Here is a 22,216-nt window from a genome sequence, read left to right on the forward strand (position 1 = left end):
CTTGATTAATACACCTGTGTAAAGGGACCTGATGAAACCCTTGAATAAAGAGGTTCCACACAGTGCATCACCCTCTGCATTACTGCAATCAACATGAAACCCAGCATCACCCTTGGTGTTTTGTGTGCGCTCTTCTCTGAAGGTAATTATCTCAGTGGTGACTGAATTTGCCTTTTATTTTATGCAGAATGTTTCTGTAGCTTCTAGTTCTCTAGCACACTTATTATAATTGTAAAGTTAAGCATATGCCATTTGTATTCTCTGAAGTTCTGGCCAATGTCCTGTGTTTTCTTTACACTCCTTTATATCCCGTGTGTAACTTTGTCTTTGGTCAACTTTGGACTTAGCCAAGACTGCTCAAATAGCAAATAAGCCAAGCTAAATAACATTGGTTCTTTGAGACCTGAGTGAAGTGATTCAAGTTCAATGTTGATGTGGGTGGGAGCAAATAGACACAATTTGCTTGTTTTGTCAGTGAAAAAGTTTTTAAATGATAAATCACAACTTAATTAAGAAATAAGCCCCGAAAGGCCGTAGGTTACACTGATTTTAGAACAGCTAAGGGGCGTTGTTAGGATGACGCACAAGAGGTCCCCAGATCCCACATTGAGAACACCTGCTCTAGCATCATCACCTAAAGTATTAGTTTAACATCTCGAGAACAGAATTTTAATTCTCTTTTGCTCTGTATGTCTCCAGTGGCTGCACTCAGTTGTTATCAGTGTGTTGCTGATACCTCTCAGACCTGCACAAATACTGAAACCTGTAGTGCAGGATCATGTGCCAGCATGACTGTGAGTGTGAACGCAGGTAAGACAAAGCCCTTTTAATGTTGTTATGAATTTCCTTAGACTACAACAGTTAGGTAGCGCCTCCGTGGCACTATTGCCGTTGCGGCCGATGTCACGCCTTCTCACGTTTTAGGGGCAGCCGTGGCCTACTGGTTAGTGCTTCGGACTTGTAACCGGAGGGTTGCCGGTTCGAACCCCGACCAGTAGGCACGGCTGAAGTGCCCTTGAGCAAGGCACCTAACCTATCACTGCTCCCCGAGCACCGCTGTTGTTGCAGGCAGCTCACTGCGCCGGGATTAGTGTGTGCTTCACCTCACTGTGTGCCGAGTGTGTTTCACTAATTCACAGATTGGGATAAATGCAGAGACCAAATTTCCCTCACGGGATCAAAAGAGTATATATACTTACTATACTTATACATACTTAGGTATGGTCAAGCTATTTCTTCATTTTTGATTAGAAGAGAGGCATTCTATGAGCTGTCACGCGTAGCAATGTCCCAGCACATTGCATTCATTCACAAAAAGCGTCAGCGAGAGTAATTCGCTTTATGCCAATGGCTATTGTGACGTCCTTCCGCTGAAATGTCAACAAACTAGTGAATTAAAGGATAATTCCGGTATTCAGCACTTTGAGTCCCTTTTCTGGTTTGTTTTGGATAAACTAGAGTGGTGGACACCGAAATTTTGACGATGGGTCCTGTCTCGACTTTCTGACTCGATTTGAATCGCCTTTGACTGGCTGGCTATGGGCATGCACAAATATGTCCTTAAAACAACCCTTAACATTTGTTTTCAAAACTGCAACTCACCGAGTGGTTAGTGTTGGTGTTCGTTGATTATTAAAATAAATATATCAGCGCAATGTATGATTTCAATCAGTGTTATTTGCTATTGTGGAACTATTTTTTCAGATACCTCACAACCGTGTATAAACTTCCGCTCAATATTTGAGTCTGAAGCATAGACAGTAAAAGAAGGTTTCGCAGGGGAAAGACTACAACTGTAAACAGACCCCCTTTCCGTTTCCGGTAGCGCAGTGATATCAAGGCGCAATGAGTCTTCCAACAGAAATCAATGGGATTTTACAAAATGGCAAATAAAACACGACAGAAACTGTATTTCGCCCACGCTACTTGTTTTGGAACATCAACGAACATCACTAACCACTCGGTGAGTTGCACAGTTTTAAAAATGAACGTTAAGGGTTGTTTTAAGGACATGTTTGTTGTGCATGCCCATAGCCAGCCAGAACAACTGAACAATAAGTGTGCATTAATCCTGCAACCTCCACTGACTGAACTGCAGACATCAATCAATGGTTGCACGATCCAAAGGAGTGTGCAAATCAACGTTTACAATTTTTTTTCCCCTAAGTGGTTCCATGTTGGTGGAATTAGTTGCCCAGTGCTCTCCGTTCCTGTGATAGTTTTGGGTCTTTTAAGATGGATCTAAAGACATAGGGCTCTATCTTGCACTCCAGCGTAATTGACTTTGTATACTCACGCTTTTGTCTTTCCTATTTTGCAGTCAGCGCATATTTTTTTTTTTTTTTTAAACATTTATTTATTAAAGCTTTTTGTTCACGTTACAAACATACTGTACAACAATACAACCCCAAGGCACAAACAAAACAGATCACAGTACACTAATACTGCGTTATATCACATAGCCCTAGCACTACAGCACATCACTAAGAAGCACATGAAATAAAAAAATAAAAATAAATAAATAAACAATTAAATATATAAAATAATAATAAAATTAAAAAAAAGGGAGGGGGGGCTCAATATACATTTCTTAATCTTTCCAGCCATCCATTTCAATATTATTGTTTTCAAGAAAATAGCAAAAGATATTCCAGACCTTCCAAAATTTGTCTAGTTTGTTTTTTATAGTGTAACTTATCTTCTCCAGAGCAAAGTAAAAACACATTCCCTTCAGCCATTGTGCTATGGCACAAGCTGTCTCCGTCTTCCACACACAGGCTATACAGCGTTTAGCCTCCAAAAGACAGATATTCAATAAAGATCTTACACTGCTAGGAAGCCAATTCTTCTGGATAGATTTGCAATAAACATATATTTGGGTTAAGGGGTACTTCCTCACCAATTATTTCGCTGATAGTCTCTAACACCTTCCAAACAGCTAATATTTGCGGGCATTCCCACATGCAGTGAAACAAGGAGCCTTTTTGGTGCTTACATTTAAAGCAGGTGTCGGGAATGTTAGAATAGAAGCGGTGCAACTTGGCTGGAGTGATGTAAAGTCTAGTCAACCATTTGTATTGTAGCAGTTTAGAGTTTGTGTTTATGGTTTGTATTTGAGCTAAACTACATGCTTCTGACCACTCTACTTCAGTTATGTTCTCCTGTAAGTCGGCCCTCCAAGCTTGTAAGATGTTCTGTGAGGATTCTGTGGAGTTACTTACAAAGAGGTTATACAATAAAGAAACCTGACTCCTGGCGTACAAAAAGTTCTGTGTAAATCTTTCTAAAGTAGAGAGAGGAGGCATTGTCAAACTATTACATTGCCTGCTCAGTATAAAGCTTCTTATTTGCAAATACTTAAAGTTTTTTGCAGGAATTGCGTGTTTGGATTTAAGTTCTGCAAATGACATTAGAACATAGCTATCATTATACAGGTCAGAAATTTTAGCTATAGCCTGTAATGCCCATATTTTAAATCCTGGGTCTGCTCTACCAGGTTGGAAGTCCTTGTTACCAAATATAGGGGAAAACTGAGACAACCTGAAATCCTCTCCCAAATATGAACTAACTGTGAACCAGGTTATTAGTGTTTTAAAAAGGGATTTTTTGTCTGTTTAATTAGCTCTTTTTTATTTGCAGAGTATAAATTAGGGGACATACCAGTTCGGTGAGATTCGATTGGAACCCAGGATGGCGGATTAACCTTTTCAAAGTAAAACATTGCTGCTCTGCTTTGAGCTGCCCAGTAATACCACTCCAGGTTTGGCAACTGTAATCCACCTCTATCGTATGGTAGATATAACAGAGACAGCCTGAGCCTAGGATGCCTGTTGTTCCATATAAAGTTTGAGAAAAGCTTTTTGACAAAAGGAAAAAAAGAAGGTGGAGGAGAAAGGGGAATGGACTGGAAAAGATACAAAAACTTAGGTAATATGGACATCTTAAGAACATTCACACGACCAATCATAGATATGGGAAGTTTTGTCCACCTGTTCACAAGCTGAGTAACCTTATCCAGCATGGGGTTATAATTATTAGGGACAATTTTATCAATTGTAGGAGAAATCGCAATACCTAGGTATGTAAAACCCTGTGTTGAGACCTGAAAGGGAGTACAGACTGGAGGATTTTTGTCTCGCTTTGATTCATAAACATTATCACTGATTTGGAGTCATTAATCCTGTAACCTGTAAAAACGACAAAAGACCTAATCAGATCAAGTAATGTGGGCAGAGTATGTTTCAGATTAGAACAGAACAAAATGATATCATCAGCATATAGAGCTATACGATGATCGAAGTCACCAATCCTTATTCCCTCTAAATTGGTACTCTTTCGAATTGCCATAGCCAATGGCTCAATAGCCAGGACAAACAATAATGGAGACAAGGGGCAACCTTGTCTCGTTCCTCGCTGCAACTGAAAAGGCTGAGAAGTCATTCCATTAGTTACAACTACAGCCTGTGGATCAGTATAGAGAAGTCTAACCCAGCCCAGAAATTTCGTATTTAAACCAAATCTTTGCAGAACATCAAATAAATATTGCCACTCCACTCTGTCAAAAGCCTTTTCGGCATCTAATGACAGAATGGCATTATCCTTACAACCAGATTTCTCAAAGATGACATTAAGCACTCTTCGAACATTGTGAAAGCCCTGTCTTCCCTGGACAAAGCCGTTCTGGTCAGAGTGCACCATCCTAAGCAGAAGTATTTCTAATCGTCTCGCTAACGCCTTACACAGAATCTTAAAGGAGAATTCCGGTGTGATTTTGACCTAAAGTGTTTTGAAACATGATACCGAGTGTGAACGTATGTCTCATAGCCCATCTCGGCTTGTCCCCTGCACTCCGAAATCTGGCGCTAGTTAGCCGATGCTACCAACAAGGCGGTCAATGGTGGTGCCTCGGCATCGGCATAGCCATGCAAATAAATCACTGTTTTACACCATTTACGAGGCTCAATGTATCTCCACACTTCATTGGTAGACTTCCAAGGGCCCTGACATTTAAAACGAGACATTGAGAACTTTGAAAAAGCACTGGTAGTTTACTTACAAGACGATTTATACAGACAGTATCTTCTCGAAGTTTAGCGTTTGCAGCCATCTTGAATTTAGTCACGATAAGTCGAGCGACGAGTAAGAATGAACAGGTATGATAAGGGATCAGATTCCAAAAATAATTCCGTGGAAATGCATGGATTCCAGTTGCTGCTACTGGAAGAAACTGTAATCCATGCATTTCCACGGAATTATTTTTGGAGTAAAACAGTGATTTATTTGCATGGCTATGCCGATGCCGAGGCACCACCATTGACCGCCTTGTTGGTAGCATCGGCTAACTAGCGCCAGATTTCGGAGTGCAGGGGACAAGCCGAGATGGGCTATGAGACATATGTTCACACTCGGTATCATGTTTCAAAACACTTTAGGTCAAAATCACACCGGAATTCTCCTTTAAGATCACTGTTAAGGAGAGAAATCGGTCTGTAGGACCCACATCGAGTAGGTGGTTTCCCTGGTTTTAACAAAAGTGATATCATTGCCATATTAAGAGAAGGGGGGAGGGAACCACTGTCCAATGATTCATGATACATCTCAAGTAGTGGAGGTATTAATTTATCTTTAAAGACTTTATACATTTCGATGGGGATCCCATCCGGTCCAGGGGCTTTCCCCCCATTCATGCCGGCTATAGCTTCACACAATTCCTCAGCATCCAGGTCAGATTCTAAAGCCTCCACTGTGTCTCCCCCCAGGGTGGCAAAGTGTAGAGAGTCCAAAAACATTGTCTGTTTTTGTATAGCTGTAGCTGAATAATCTGTGGAGTACAATTTTTGGTAAAAATGTAAAAAGGTCTTATTGATGTCCTGCGGGACACTGGTCTGCAGACCTTCCTGATTTTCATTTATTGCTCTGTCGGCTCCTGCTTGCTTAAGACGCCAGGCTAAGAGCCTACCGGCTTTTTCACCTTGTTCGTAGTAAGATTGCCTCAGCCTCATCAAACTTTTGGTTGCTTTGTTTGTTGATAAAAAACATTATATTTAGCTCTTTGCTCATTAAGCTCTTTAAATAATTCTTGGAAAGGGGATTTAAAGTAGTCTGTTTCAATAATCTTTATTTTATTTTCTAATTGTTCCACCTCCAGTCTCCAAGATTTATGTTTAAAGCTAATAAAGCTAATCATCTGACCTCTCAAAAAAGCTTTAAAGGCATCCCATCGTATAGCAGCAGATGTCTCGTTGGTATTATTCACAAAGTAGTAATCAAGTTGTAGTCCAATATATTAAACTAGATGTACCGCATAGCGGTCCAAAATATGACCGCCGCTCAGTCCTGTACATACGTTCCGCGAAAATCAATCACACTTCAATTTTTCTCCATATTTTACTCCATCCCCCACTCTTGAAACTTTTGTGTATGCTTGTTTGGCATGCCTGAGTGTGTGTGTGTGCGGCTGCACAGAAAGTAGCCTACTGGTGCTGAAAAGGTGAATAGATTGTAGAATAGCCAAAGAAGATGTAGCATTGTTATAAAACCTTTAAAATCTCTAAACAATCACAAGTAGGGCAGTTCATCACAGTTCATCCATTGCAACTGGATTGATGAAAGGTCACTTACACCTGTAGGCTACATTGTATTTGGGAAAAGCAAAAGGTATCAGCATAATGTTATTTATTTATTTATAAACAAAAACATCTCTGTCAGTTCCATGCTGTTTTCAACAGCTATCAAAAACAAAGGTAATTTTTGGATAGATGGATTTTTTGTGAATGTTTCTTCTTCTACATAAGATTTTAGTCATATTTAGTTCATGTAATACTTTATTGTCAATGCACAAATTAAGTAACAGTAGTCTGAAACGTTATTGTTAATGCACAAATTAAGTAACAGTAGTCTGAAATGAAATGCTGTTTTACATCTAACCAGTGGTGCAAATAACTGACATGTCCAAATGGGCCTTGATGAAATGCGTCGCTAGACTGTTCATACACATTTTAACGGGCCAAAGTTGAACAGCTGTTGTCCGTTATTGTTCGTGCAAATATAGGCTGATTCATGTTCCCTTGCATTGTGTAACTGAGGTCCATGGCTAGTACCAAGCTCAATCTTTTAAGAAATCAAAAAATAAATAGCGGGCAGATCAGGCTGGGTTCACCCAGCCTAGAAGTCCATAGGCACCCGATATTGTTTAATTTTCCGATTGAGATATCCACGCTCTGGCTATTCTAAATGCAAAAATGCATCAGGGAGTTATGACAAAACTGTAACTAACAAACTAGATCCTAATAGAAAGCTGTTAGCTTGCCTAAGCTACACGTAGGCTTATAAGGTAGGCCTTATTACAACATAAACTGTCAATAGGCTATGCTGGCGACACAAATAAAATCTACTTTGGAAACCAATGGCTTACGCCTTACAGTATCAAGCGGACTTAAACTGCCATATCGTGGCAAAGTTGTAATACAATTCACGCAGCTCCATGAGTCAAGGAAAGCGCGAATGAAGTAGCCACTTCTAAATGGGACCCACTACACAGTAGCTTAAGGTGTGTTGCTAAAGCAACCATAATGAAATGAAGGTGTCATTGTTTGGATACTTCACACACACGTGCTTTTTAATTTCACAGACTACAACTACCATGCTGGAATCAAAGCACATCGATTCCCCTCTCACACCCTGCACACACTTAAAACAAAATAAACAGGCGTCTCAGTCTCACGCATGTATAGGCAAAACTGTATCAGACCGGTGTAACGTTGGTAAATCTTCCATTGCACAGAATGATTTTTGTAGCACGTGCAACAAATGACAGTCGAAAGATACAATTACAGTGCTGCCATCAATTTGCTTGGTATATCCGCATTTATAGTTTTCTACAAATGCAATCAATCAAATTGGCCTCCATCACTCAACCAACGCTAACGGTAACATTACCTAGGTCCTTATTGATATTATAAGATTAACGTACCTGCAGTAAAAACCAAGCATGTCCGATAAACATCCTCAGATTTATTTCGGCTTCAAGAAGAAATGGGAATTTCATTTCATGTGAACATCGTCCTATCCTTATTAGACGTTCTCTGCGGTAAATTACAGTCCTTGTAAGAAGCGTCCATTGTTTTTCCAACCCACTTAACTTCCAACAAAATTACGTCTCACTGCAACGATGCGCCATCTAGTGGACAAACGACTACTTATCACCAATACTGGAAATGCAGCCATGATGATGGTGATGAATATTTATTTTGGCTTTCTTTTAATCCTACTGAATTTGTAATTATGTATCGGCCGTTCTAATACCGATAGTATGTGGGTGCCTGTGTGTGTGCATGTGTATATGTGTGCACCGCCATCTACAGGCCAATGAGTGTACAGTCACTCCTAATTTTTTTTAGACCCCCCACCCCCCCATGGATGAAATTCTACGAAACTTGGCATACCCCCAGAGAATGCCAGGTCAATCATACACATAACATTTGGTGCAGTTCTGAACATCTTAACTGAAGATAGGGGCGATTAAAGCAGAATAATATTGCATTTTCATTTTTTACCGGGGGGGGTGCAAATCACAAATGAGTGATTATGGGCCAGGTTGATGTGGGCCCTTGAGACCAACATACCATAAAAGATTCTTCATCCTCAGTGCCACGGTTCAGGTAGTTATTTAGGAAAAACTGCTTTTTTTGCGGTTCGGGGGGCCCAGCACGGGGGTGGAGTGGCCCCCGGGGACGAAACTAAATTTTTCCGTAAAAGTCTAGTGGGGCTACATACCCACCACATTTCATGTGCCCCGGTGGTTCGGTGTCCCGGGTATCGTTGACCAAAAATTCTGGAAGTAGATGACGGGGGGGGGCGGTCATAATAGCGGCGGTCATAATAAATTCTGGGTCTTTCAGCCAAAAGGACTGAAGACGCCATCTAGCGGAACTGACAAAAGATTTGGGAAAACTCAGTACGAATGAAACTGAGGCATGATCAGAGATCACTATACTATCATACCAGCCATGTGAAATTGTGGACAATAAAGTGGCTGAGACTAAGAAGTAATCAATTCTAGAGAACGTCTGACAAGTGCTTGAGTAACAAGAAAATGTTAACTGACCAGGATTGTTCCGTCTCCACAAATCAATCAAATTGAAATCAGTAATAATTTGCAGCAACTCCCTTCTGGTCTGGTTGTGAGAGGCATCCGTCCCTGTGGATCTATCCAATTCGGGTTTTAGGGTACAATTGAAATCCCCGCCTATAATGTAACTACCCGGTCATTCAGCTAAAGTTAAGAACAGGTGTCTGAAGTTGCTTGATTCTGCTCATGACTTGTTTTAACTTGACAAGCTTATTTAGACCCCTAACATTCCAGGATGTAAACTGAAGATCATGTAACATGCTGCAATATTGAATAATCTGGAGGCATTAATGTTAAATTAGTTGTTGAGCCAAAGTAAAATGTAATAAACAAAAAAGCAAAATACGTGCCTATAAACATGTACAACACTACGTGTATTTCCCCAAACGAGATACACAAACCCACCCACAGTTCAAACTTTACAGGGAACATTATGGAGCTTCGCTGGTCCACCCATGCCCATATCACGGTGAGGAACAGCATACCAACTGAACTAGAGCCCCAAAAGTATCAGAAAAGAATACTTAAAATTATATGCAGTCAAATAGTCTCAATTATTGATTTCGCGATATTCAAACAGTCCGGGAATCATTTGTTACCTGAAGTAGCCCATTCAGTCAAAGTTCAGATCAGTCTGTCGTCTCCGTTGTCCCGGCCTCCAGAGTAACGTTAACGTCGTCAGCCTTCAGCCCTCGCACGAACTCTTCCGCACTCGACGCCGAGTCGAATGTGTGTCGCCTTCCCTTGACGGTGATTAGTAGTTTAGCTGGGTGAACTATTCCATAGCGCACATTTGGGCAAGAAAGGGCGGCCAGTTGTTTCTTCACTGAGTCAAACATTTTCCGTCGCTTAACCAAATCAGATGAGAGATCAGGGAAGAACATAATCCTCTGGTTGTCGCAGAATATGTTGCCTGCACTCCTGGCAACTTTCATAACCCGCTCTTTGTCAGTGAAGTTCAGAAATTTCATTACCACCACCCTGGGACGCACAGAGGATCGGTCGGTCTCGTTCGTTCTGCAAATTCGATGCGCCCTCTCAATGGATATGGGCCCAGGTCGAATGTGTTCACTCAGCACCTCAGGAATCCATTGTTCAAGAAAGGCACCCATATGAGCCCCCTCTTTCTGCTCAGGAAGACCAACCAATCTGAGATTGGAACGACGAGCGGTTCTCTAAATCGTCAACTTTGAGCACCAGCTCCTCCAGGGTAGTTTTCATACTAGTGGACTGTGCTCTGAGGGAGTTAATGTCATCTTGATTAGTGCCAATTCTCTCTTCAGCTTCTGTCACCCGTGCTGACACTGCCTACAATTCGCCGTGTAACCCTTGAATAGCACCAAGCAGATTATCAAATCTCAATACAAAATCTTCCTTCATTGTCTGAATGGCGGCGAGAATCTCATTTTGGCTAGCTATGTTCAAGTTACTAGCATCTGGGTTTGCTAACTGTGCGGGGCTTGATGGGGCGTCTTTCGTTGTCTAAGGAGGTTTGACTTGCTTTCCTGGCATTTTAGCTTGTATTTCGTTGTAGACACCGGAGTTAACTAGTTTCAAAAGACTACCTGGCTGCTATTTTCCAAACTTTACATGGAGGAGCTCTGTCATGCGTCCATCTAGCACAGTGCCATAACCGGAAGTCCAGTCAGCGCATATTGGAATTTTCCCTCCACAGGTACATGTCTGTAAATTAGGGAATTCGATTGCACCCTTGGAGGCGGTTCAGCGAAAAGACTGGGTGTGTTCCAGCGCAAACGTTCCCTGTTGATATTTTGCATTTTCAGAAAACAATTCCGCCACAGGCCTGCAGGAATGAATGCGTTGCACACCAATCCGTGCACAGATGGAAACATTCAAAGCCTTGATAATATTTGTTCATTTCCCGGTTTTGTTTGTGCATTGGTCACCTAAAAATTTAGTAGCCTATATAGTACAACATCTACATGCAATATCTTTACAACAACAACGCCTAATTACAATCTATTAATTTGGACAACTTTATACAGCCCTATAAAGTCTAAAGTTACCTTTAGTTTTGTTCCAATTTACTGTTATGTATGGCTTTAAACGTCGCGTGCGCTTTAACATCGGCCTAAACATTATTCCAGCTGCGCTAAGGTTTTGACAAGCACCACAATTTTGCCTACCTTGTTGTAGTCCATCTGAAATAACTCCAAGCTTTGCTATGTTCCCTCGTTGTTTTCAAAAAACGTTTTATATCCATGATGGCCTTAAAGTGAATTATTGAATTAGCTTAAATCAGCTTATTATGTGCTGCTAGCCAGCAACCATAGATAGTATAAGAAAGCAGCAAGTATGGCTACAATTTCTGTATTTGCTGCATCCATTCATTGTTATTCTCTCTCCTGCTCCAACAAATTTTGTGCGTGCATTAAGTTGATAACGTGTTTACAAACTCTACAGAAAATATTGTAAATAGTCTACTGTCATGCAGTTGATGGGATGCTGTGCAGAGTTGGAAAGTTAGGTCAACTTGGAAACTGTTTCTCGTTGTTGAGTTGCCTGATGGTAAGGTACGGCCGTAGCTACACGAATATTACCACACGAGGGAAATCAGTGTGGTGTCCATTAAGATGTGAAAAAATAGGCAAAAATCTAACATACACAAACGAATCACGGAAGCGGGATCCAGAGGTGTTCTCCCCTGGGAGAAATTTTGAAACATAGTCCCTTAGATGATAGATTCTGGTGACTTTTGTGGATATAAATGGACACCATTCAGACATGAGCTGAACAAACCCAGTACAAGCCTATATTACGTATAGCATCTTTGTGTAGAGCACCAGAGCTCTGGGACCCTGGGCCTGGTAGGCCTGTTCATTAATCCGTCCCTGCTTTTGACTTTTTTCCCTGTCATCTACTTCCTGAAATTTTGGTCAACGATACCCGGGGCACCGAAACACCGGGGCACATGAAATTTGGTGGGTATGTAGCCCCACTAGACTTTTACGGAAAATTTTTGTTTGGTCCCCGGGGGCCACTCCCCCTCCGCGCTGGGCCCCCCGAAACCCAAAAAATGCAGTTTTTCCTAAATAACTACCTGAACCGTGGCACCGAGGATGAAGAAATTTTTATGGTATGTTGGTCTCAAGGGCCCACATCAACCTAGCCCATAATCACTCATTTGTGATTTGCACCCCCCCGGTAAAAAATGAAAATGCAATATCATTCTGCTTTAATCGCCCCTCTCTTCAGTAAAGACGTTCAGAACTGCACCAAATTTTATGTGTATGATTAACCTGACATTCTCTGGGGGTATGCCAAGTTTCGTAGAATTTCATCCATGGGGGGGGGGTCTAAAAAATTAAGTTATGTGTACATTTAGTGACTGTACACTCATTGGCCTGTAGATGGTGGCGCACACATATACACATGCACACACACACACAGGCACCCACATGCTATCGGTATTAGAACGGCCGATACATAATTACAAATTCAGTAGGATTAAAAGAAAGCCAAAATAAATATTCATCATCATCATCATGGCTGCATTTCCAGTATTGGCGATAAGTAGTCGTTTGTCCACTAGATGGCGCATCGTTGCAGTGAGACGTAATTTTGTTGGGCCCGTAATTTTGTTGTTACGCTTCCTACAAGGACAAGACTGTAGGCTACAGTAGTTTATGCAGAGAACGTCTAAGGGTAGGATGATTTCTGCATGACATGTAATTCCCATTTCCTCTTGAAGCCGAAATACATCTGAGAATGTTTATTGGACATGCTTGTTTTTTACTGCAGGTAGGCTACGTTAATCCTATCAATAGCAGAACGTAGGTAAAATAATGTTACCGTTAGCATGGTTGAGTGATGGAGGCCAATTTGATTATTGATGTATTTGTAGAAAACCATAAATGCGTTTATAGGCTACCAAGCAAATCGATAACAGCACTAATTGTATCTTTCGACTGTCATCTCATTTGCTTATGACCATAACCTGGGCTACTAACAGGAGCTAAGTGAGTTAGCCACAACACGTTCGCTACGTGATGGTTTTTTAATGGAAAATATATAGGCTACCTGAAAGATAACCTGTCTATGATGCACCCTAAAAACCGGGCTGGGACATTTCTGCTCAAGGTCTCAAAAAGCATCTGAGTCAACGTTCATTCCCAAACGCCCATATAGGCTACTTCAATCCTCTATTTTCAAAGGTGATTCAAGTAAGGAAGAGCATGGCTCAAAGTAAAGTAACTGAAACTACATAAATTCGTCAAAGTGAATAATTTGTGTCAACTCGCCGCAATGTAGATTTATTAACGCACCTGTGATGATCTACATCTCCATTTAAACCAGATGTTTTAGAGCGCACGTTGAGATGTATTCAGGGCAGGGCTGTACCTACACATATTTGTTGCACGTGCTACAAAAATCATTCTTTGCGATGGATGATTTAGTACCAACGTTACACCGGTCAGATACAGTTTTGCCTATGGCTATTCCGTGAGACTGAGGCGCTTTTTGTTGGTTCGAAGTGCGTGTTTAGGGTGTGAGAGGGGAGTCGATGTGCTTTGATTCCAGCTTGGTAGTTGTAGTCTATGCGATTAAAAAACATGTGTGTGTGTGAAGTATCCAAACAATGATAACGCTTTCATTATGGCTGCTTTAGCCACAGACCTTGAGCTACTGTACAGTGGGTTGGGTTCCATTTAGAAGTGTCCACTTCATTCGCCCTTTCCGTGATTCACAGCTACGTGAAATGTATTACTACTGATATGCAAAACTATTAACTTTTCGCCAAGAGGTGGCAGCTTGATACTGTAAGGTGTAAGCCATTGGTTCCAAAGGAGATTTTATTTGGGTCGCCAGCATAGCCTAGTGACAATTTGTGTTGTGTAATAGGCCTAGCATAGGGCCTACCTTATAGCTTATAGTTTGTTAACAGTCACGGTTTTGTCATAACTCCCTCTATGCATTTTTGCATTTAGAATAGCTCTAAAACCGGGGGGCGAACACGTCGCAGGGGGGGGCGCCAGTGCGTGGATATCTCAATCGCAAAATTAAACAATATTTCTATCGGGCGCCTACCATGGACTAGGCTGTGTGAAAATCAAAAGATTGCGTCAAAAGATTGAGCTTAACCATGGACCTCATGGTTGCAAAATGCAAGGGAACATGAATCAGCATATTATTTGCACAAACAATAACGGACAGTAGCTCTTCGTCTTTGACGAAGCTGAAGTTGGCCGCACATTCAGAATGCGGTGTAGTTAAGTTTCGATTCCACCTTAAATATTAAAATTTTCTACCGACAGGGGGCAGCGCTGACTGCAAATACGCGATGACACTGGCATTTGCCTAGTAGCAGACGAACATAGGCTACTCCTCACAGACGAATAAAAGCCTTTTTTCTGGTGACTCCATTGTCGACCAATCTTTAAGTAAATGATACAACATGCTTTCTGTCAAATAAATCGGTTCTTATTGCACTTGTTTTGGGGGGGCTTTTCTGTTCTTTCTTTACATGAGCTATATTTCATATTTTACAATTTATGCACTAGATTTGATACCCATTGCTCACACATGATTTGCCGTGAGATATTACACCACATCCCGATACTACCGTCTCACAGCGTTCATATGACACCCAGCATGCCAAATTTCGTCGTGGAAAATGCCCATTTTTTTACATTTAAATGACTATATTTCATATTCCACAGTATATGCACTAGATATGATACCTATGGTCCATACATCATTTGCCGTGAAATATTACACCACATCCCGAAACTACAGTCTCTGTGCTTTCATTTGACACCATGCATGGCCAATTTCGTCGTGGAAAATGGCCATATTTCATAGATTTAATTTACATGAGCTATATTTCATATTCCACAATTGATGCACTAGATTTGATACCTATAGCCCATACATCATTTGCCGTGAAATATTACACCACATCTCGATACTGCAGTCTCTGAGCTTTCATATGACACCCTGCATGCCAAATTTCGTTGTGGAAAATGGCCATATTTTATAGATTTACTTTACATGAGCTATATTTCATATATTACCATTTGTGCACTTGATTTGATGCCTATTGCCCACACATCATTTGCCGTGAAATATTACACCACATCCCGAAACTACAGTCTCTGAGCTTTCATTTGACACAATGCATGGCCAATTTCGTCGTGGAAATTCACCCTTTTATTACAATTGAAATTACATGAGCTGTTTTTCATATTCCACAATGTATGCACTGGACTTGATACCTATTGCCCACACAACATTTGCCGTAAAATATTACACCACATCCCGATACTACCGTCTCACAGCGTTCATATGCCACCCTGCATGCCAAACTTCGTCGTGGAAAATGGCCATTTTTCTTACATTTTAATTACATGAACTATATTTCATATTCCACAGTATATGCACTAGATTTGATACCTATGGCCCATACATCATTTGCCGTGAAATATTACACCACATCCCGAAACTACAGTCTCTGAGCTTTCATATGACACCTTGCATGCCAAATTCCATCGTGGAAAATGGCCATTTTCCTTACATTTAAGTTAAATGAGCTATATTTCATATTTTACAATTTATGCACTAGATTTGATACCTATTGCCCACACATCATTTGCCGTGAAATATTACACCACATCCCGAAACTACAGTCTCTGAGCTTTCATTTGACACCATGCGTGGCCAATTTCGTCGTGGAAATTCACCCTTTTATTACAATTGAAATTACATGAGCTGTTTTTCATATTCCACAAATGTATGCACTAGATTTGATGCCTATTGCCCAAACATCATTTGCCGTAAAATATTACACCACATCCCGATACTACCATCTCACATCGTTCCTATGACACCCTGCATGCCAAATTTCGTCGTGGAAAATGGCCATTTTCCTTACATTTAAGTTACATGAGCTATATTTCATATTTGACAAATTATGCACTAGATTTGATGCCTATTGCCCACACATCATTTGCCGTGAAATATTACACCCTATCCCGATACTACCGTCTCACAGCGTTCCTATGACACCCTGCATGCCAAATTCCATCGTGGAAAATGACCCTTTTTCATAGATTTAATTTACATGAGCTATATTTCATATTTGACAAATTATGCACTAGATTTGATGCCTATTGCCCACACATCATTTGCCGTGAAATATTACACCCTATCCCGAAACTACAGTCTCTGAGCTTTCATTTGACACCATGCATGGCCAATTTCGTCGTGGAAATTCACCCTTTTATTACAATTGAAATTACATGAGCTGTTTTTCATATTCCACAAATGTATGCACTAGATATAATGCCTATTGCCCAAACATCATTTGCCGTAAAATATTACACCACATCCCGATACTACCATCTCACAGCGTTCCTATGACACCCTGCATGCCAAATTTCGTCGTGGAAAATGGCCATTTTCCTTACATTTAAGTTACATGAGCTATATTTCATATTTGACAAATTATGCACTAGATTTGATGCCTATTGCCCACACATCATTTGCCGTGAAATATTACACCCTATCCCGATACTACCGTCTCACAGCGTTCCTATGACACCCTGCATGCCAAATTCCATCGTGGAAAATGACCCTTTTTCATAGATTTAATTTACATGAGCTATATTTCATATTTGACAAATTATGCACTAGATTTGATACCTATGGCCCAAACATAATTTGCCGTGAAATATTACACCACATCCCGATACTGCAGTCTCTGAGCTTTTATATGACACCATGCATGGCCAATTTCGTTGTGGAAAATGGACATATTTCATAGATTTAATTTACATGAGCTATATTTCATATTTTACCATACTTAATACCTATTGCCCACACATCATTTGCCCTGAAATATTACACCTCATCCCGATACAGTCTTTGAGCTTTCATATGACACCCTGCATGCCAAATTCTATCGTGGAAAATGGCCATTTTTCATACATGTAATTTATATGAGCTATATTTCATATTTTACAATTTATTCACTAGATTTGATACCTATTGCCCATACATCAAATACACCATATCCCGATACTACAGTCTCTCAGCTTTCATTTGCCACCATGCATGGCCAATTTTGTCATGGAAAATCCCCATTTCATTACAATTGAAATTCTATGAGCTATATTTCATGTTTTACGATTTATGCAGATTTGATCCCTATTTGGCGTGACATACAGCACATCCAGATACAACAGACTTTGCACTACTTAAAAAATCTCACAAATTCTATGTGTGCTCATGTATAGCATAAATGAGAATTGCTCTCTTATTTCACACTTCTACTGTCAGTCATAACTGTTGAAATCTGACAATGATCGATCACGAGGAGCGTGTAATTACATCCATTGTGCAGTTATTCTTTTTTTCTGAAATATAGCTCATGTAACTTAAATGTAAGGAAAATGGCCATTTTCCACGATGGAATTTGGCATGCAAGGTGTCATATGAAAGCTCAGAGACTGTAGTTTCGGGATGTGGCGTAATATTTTACGGCAAATGATGTTTGGGCAATAGGCATCAAATCAAGTGCACAAATGGTAAAATATGAAATAAGTAAATCTATAAAATATGGCCATTTTCCACGACGAAAGTTGGCATGCAGGGTGTCATATGAAAGCTCAGAGACTGTAGTTTCGGGATGTGGTGTAATATTTTACGGCAAATGATGTTTGGGTAATAGGCATCAAATCAAGTGCACAAATGGTAAAATATGAAATAAGTAAATCTATAAAATATGGCCATTTTCCACGACGAAAGTTGGCATGCAGGGTGTCATATGAAAGCTCAGAGACTGTAGTTTCGGGATGTGGTGTAATATTTTACGGCAAATGATGTTTGGGCAATAGGCATCAAATCAAGTGCACAAATGGTAAAATATGAAATAAGTAAATCTATAAAATATGGCCATTTTCCACAACGAAAGTTGGCATGCAGGGTGTCATATGAAAGCTCAGAGACTGTAGTATCGGGATGTGGTGTAATATTTCACGGCAAATGATGTGTGGGCAATAGGTATCAAATCTAGTGCATAAACTGTGGAATATGAAATATAGTTCATGTAATTTAAATGTAAGAAAAATGGCCATTTTCCACGACGAAGTTTGGCATGCTTGGTGTCATATGAACGCTGTGAGACGGTAGTATCGGGATGTGGTGTAATATTTTACGGCAAATGATATTTGGGCAATAGGCATCAAATCTAGTGCATACATTTGTGGAATATGAAAAACAGCTCATGTAGTTTCAATTGTAATAAAAGGGTAAATTTCCACGACAAAATTGGCCATGCATGGTGTCAAATGAAAGCTCAGAGACTGTAGTATCGGGATGTGGTGTAATATTTCACGGCAAATGATGTGTGGGCAATAGGTATCAAATCTAGTGCATAAATTGTGGAATATGAAATATAGCTCATGTAACTTAAATGTAAGGAAAATGGCCATTTTCCACGATGGAATTTGGCATGCAAGGTGTCATATGAAAGCTCAGAGACTGTAGTTTCGGGATGTGGTGTAATATTTCACGGCAAATGATGTATGGGCCATAGGTATCAAATCTAGTGCATATACTGTGGAATATGAAATATAGTTCATGTAATTAAAATGTAAGAAAAATGGCCATTTTCCACGACGAAGTTTGGCATGCAGGGTGTCATATGAACGCTGTGAGACGGTAGTATCGGGATGTGGTGTAATATTTTACGGCAAATGTTGTGTGGGCAATAGGTATCAAGTCCAGTGCATACATTGTGGAATATGAAAAACAGCTCATGTAATTTCCATTGTAATAAAAGGGTAAATTTCCACGACAAAATTGGCCATGCATGGTGTCAAATGAAAGCTCAGAGACTGTAGTATCGGGATGTGGTGTAATATCTCACGGCAAATGATGTGTGAGCAATAGGTATCAAATCTAGTGCATAAATTGTGGAATATGAAATATAGCTCATGTAAATTAAATCTATGAAATAGGCCCATTTTCCACTACGAAATTGGCCATGCATGGTGTCAAATGAAAGCTCAGAGACTGTAGTATCGGGATGTGGTGTAATTGTTCACGGCAAATGATGTGTGGGCAATGGGTATCAAATCTAGTGCATAAATTGTAAAATATGAAATATAGCTCATGTAACTTAAATGTAAGGAAAATGGCCATTTTCCACGATGGAATTTGGCATGCAAGGTGTCATATGAAAGCTCAGAGACTGTAGTTTCGGGATGTGGTGTAATATTTCACGGCAAATGATGTATGGGCCATAGGTATCAAATCTAGTGCATATACTGTGGAATATGAAATATAGTTCATGTAATTAAAATGTAAGAAAAATGGCCATTTTCCACGACGAAGTTTGGCATGCAGGGTGTCATATGAACGCTGTGAGACGGTAGTATCGGGATGTGGTGTAATATTTTACGGCAAATGTTGTGTGGGCAATAGGTATCAAGTCCAGTGCATACATTGTGGAATATGAAAAACAGCTCATGTAATTTCAATTGTAATAAAAGGGTAAATTTCCACGACAAAATTGGCCATGCATGGTGTCAAATGAAAGCTCAGAGACTGTAGTATCGGGATGTGGTGTAATATCTCACGGCAAATGATGTGTGAGCAATAGGTATCAAATCTAGTGCATAAATTGTGGAATATGAAATATAGCTCATGTAAATTAAATCTATGAAATAGGCCCATTTTCCACTACGAAATTGGCCATGCATGGTGTCAAATGAAAGCTCAGAGACTGTAGTATCGGGATGTGGTGTAATTTTTCACGGCAAATGATGTGTGGGCAATGGGTATCAAATCTAGTGCATAAATTGTAAAATATGAAATATAGCTCATGTAACTTAAATGTAAGGAAAATGGCCATTTTCCACGATGGAATTTGGCATGCAAGGTGTCATATGAAAGCTCAGAGACTGTAGTCTCGGGATGTGGTGTAATATTTCACGGCAAATGATGTATGGACCATAGGTATCAAATCTAGTGCATATACTGTGGAATATAAAATATAGTTCATGTAATTTAAATGTAACAAAAATGGCAATTTTCCACGACGAAGTTTGGCATGCTGGGTGTCATATGAACGCTGTGAGACGGTAGTATCGGGATGTGGTGTAATATTTCACGGCAAATGTTGTGTGGGCAATAGGTATCAAGTCTAGTGCATACATTGTGGAATATGAAAAACAGCTCATGGAATTTCAATTGTAATAAAAGGGTGAATTTTCACGACGAAATTGGCCATACATGGTGTCAAATGAAAGCTCAGAGACTGTTGTATCGGGATGTGGTGTAATATCTCACGGCAAATCATGTGTGAGCAATGGGTATCAAATCTAGTGCATAAATGGTAAAATATGAAATATAGCTCATGTAAAGAAGAAACAGAAAAGCCCCCCCAAAACAAGTGCAATATGAACCGATTTATTTGACAGAAAGCATGTATCATTTACTTAAAGATTGGTCGACAATGGAGTCACCAGAAAAAAAGGCTTTTATTCGTCTGTGAGGAGTAGCCTATGTTCGTCTGCTACTAGGCAAATGCCAGTGTCATCGCGTATTTGCAGTCAGCACTGCCCCCTGTCGGTAGAAAATTGCAATATTTAAGGTGGAACGGAAACTTGACTACACCGCATTCTGAATGTGCGGCCAACTTCAGCTTCGTCAACTTTGCCCGTTAAAATGTGTATGAACAGTCTCGCAACGAAGCTGAAGTTGGCCGCACATTCAGAATGCGGTGTAGTCAAGTTTCCGTTCCACCTTAAATATTGCAATTTTCTACCGACAGGGGGCAGTGCTGACTGCAAATACGCGATGACACTGGCATTTGCCTAGTAGCAGACGAACATAGGCTACTCCTCACAGACGAATAAAAGCCTTTTTTTCTGGTGACTCCATTGTCGACCAATCTTTAAGTAAATGATACATGCTTTCTGTCAAATAAATCGGTTCATATTGCACTTGTTTTGGGGGGGCTTTTCTGTTTCTTCTTTACATGAGCTATATTTCATATTTTACAATTTATGCACTAGATTTAATACCCATTGCCCACACATCATTTGCCGTGAAATATTACACCACATCCCGATACTACAGTCTCTGAGCTTTCATTTGACACCATGCATGGCCAATTTTGTCGTGGAAATTTACCCTTTTATTACAATTGAAATTACATGAGCTGTTTTTCATATTCCACAATGTATGCACTGGACTTGATACCTATTGCCCACACAACATTTGCCGTAAAATATTACACCACATCCCGATACTACCGTCTCACAGCGTTCATATGACACCCTGCATGCCAAACTTCGTCGTGGAAAATGGCCATTTTTCTTACATTTTAATTACATGAACTATATTTCATATTCCACAGTATATGCACTAGATTTGATACCTATGGCCCATACATCATTTGCCGTGAAATATTACACCACATCCCGAAACTACAGTCTCTGAGCTTTCATATGACACCTTGCATGCCAAATTCCATCGTGGAAAATGGCCATTTTCCTTACATTTAAGTTACATGAGCTATATTTCATATTTTACAATTTATGCACTAGATTTAATACCCATTGCCCACACATCATTTGCCGTGAAATATTACACCACATCCCGATACTACAGTCTCTGAGCTTTCATTTGACACCATGCATGGCCAATTTCGTCGTGGAAAATGGGCATATTTCATAGATTTAATTTACATGAGCTATATTTCATATTCCACAGTTTATGCACTAGATTTGATACCTATTGCCCACACATCATTTGCCGTGAAATATTACACCACATCCCGATACTACAGTCTCTGAGCTTTCATATGACACCCTGCATGCCAACTTTCGTTGTGGAAAATGGCCATATTTTATAGATTTACTTATTTCATATTTTACCATTTGTGCACTTGATTTGATGCCTATTGCCCAAACATCATTTGCCGTAAAATATTACACCACATCCCGAAACTACAGTCTCTGAGCTTTCATATGACACCCTGCATGCCAACTTTCGTCGTGGAAAATGGCCATATTTTATAGATTTACTTATTTCATATTTTACCATTTGTGCACTTGA

The 22,216-nt window shown here is 40.1% G+C and overlaps 1 protein-coding gene across 1 annotated transcript in view; it reads left to right on the plus strand.

Moving 5' to 3' along the window:
- The first annotated feature begins 744 nt into the window (after positions 1 to 744).
- LOC143104854 (urokinase plasminogen activator surface receptor-like) overlaps positions 745 to 22,216 on the plus strand; it is a 45,973-nt gene continuing 24,501 nt past the window's right edge. Inside the window, exon 1 of the mRNA XM_076269188.1 lies at positions 745 to 810. Coding sequence (XP_076125303.1) covers positions 789 to 810 — 22 coding nt within the window. The 5' untranslated portion in view covers positions 745 to 788. The remainder of the gene's footprint in view (positions 811 to 22,216) is intronic.

Source organism: Alosa pseudoharengus, unplaced genomic scaffold (assembly GCF_046254945.1).
Source record: "Alosa pseudoharengus isolate Yale_2024_CS ecotype anadromous, Long Island Sound unplaced genomic scaffold, YU_APseudo_1.1 YU_APseudo_1.1_scf_5, whole genome shotgun sequence".
Classification (NCBI taxonomy): Eukaryota; Metazoa; Chordata; class Actinopteri; order Clupeiformes; family Clupeidae; genus Alosa; species Alosa pseudoharengus.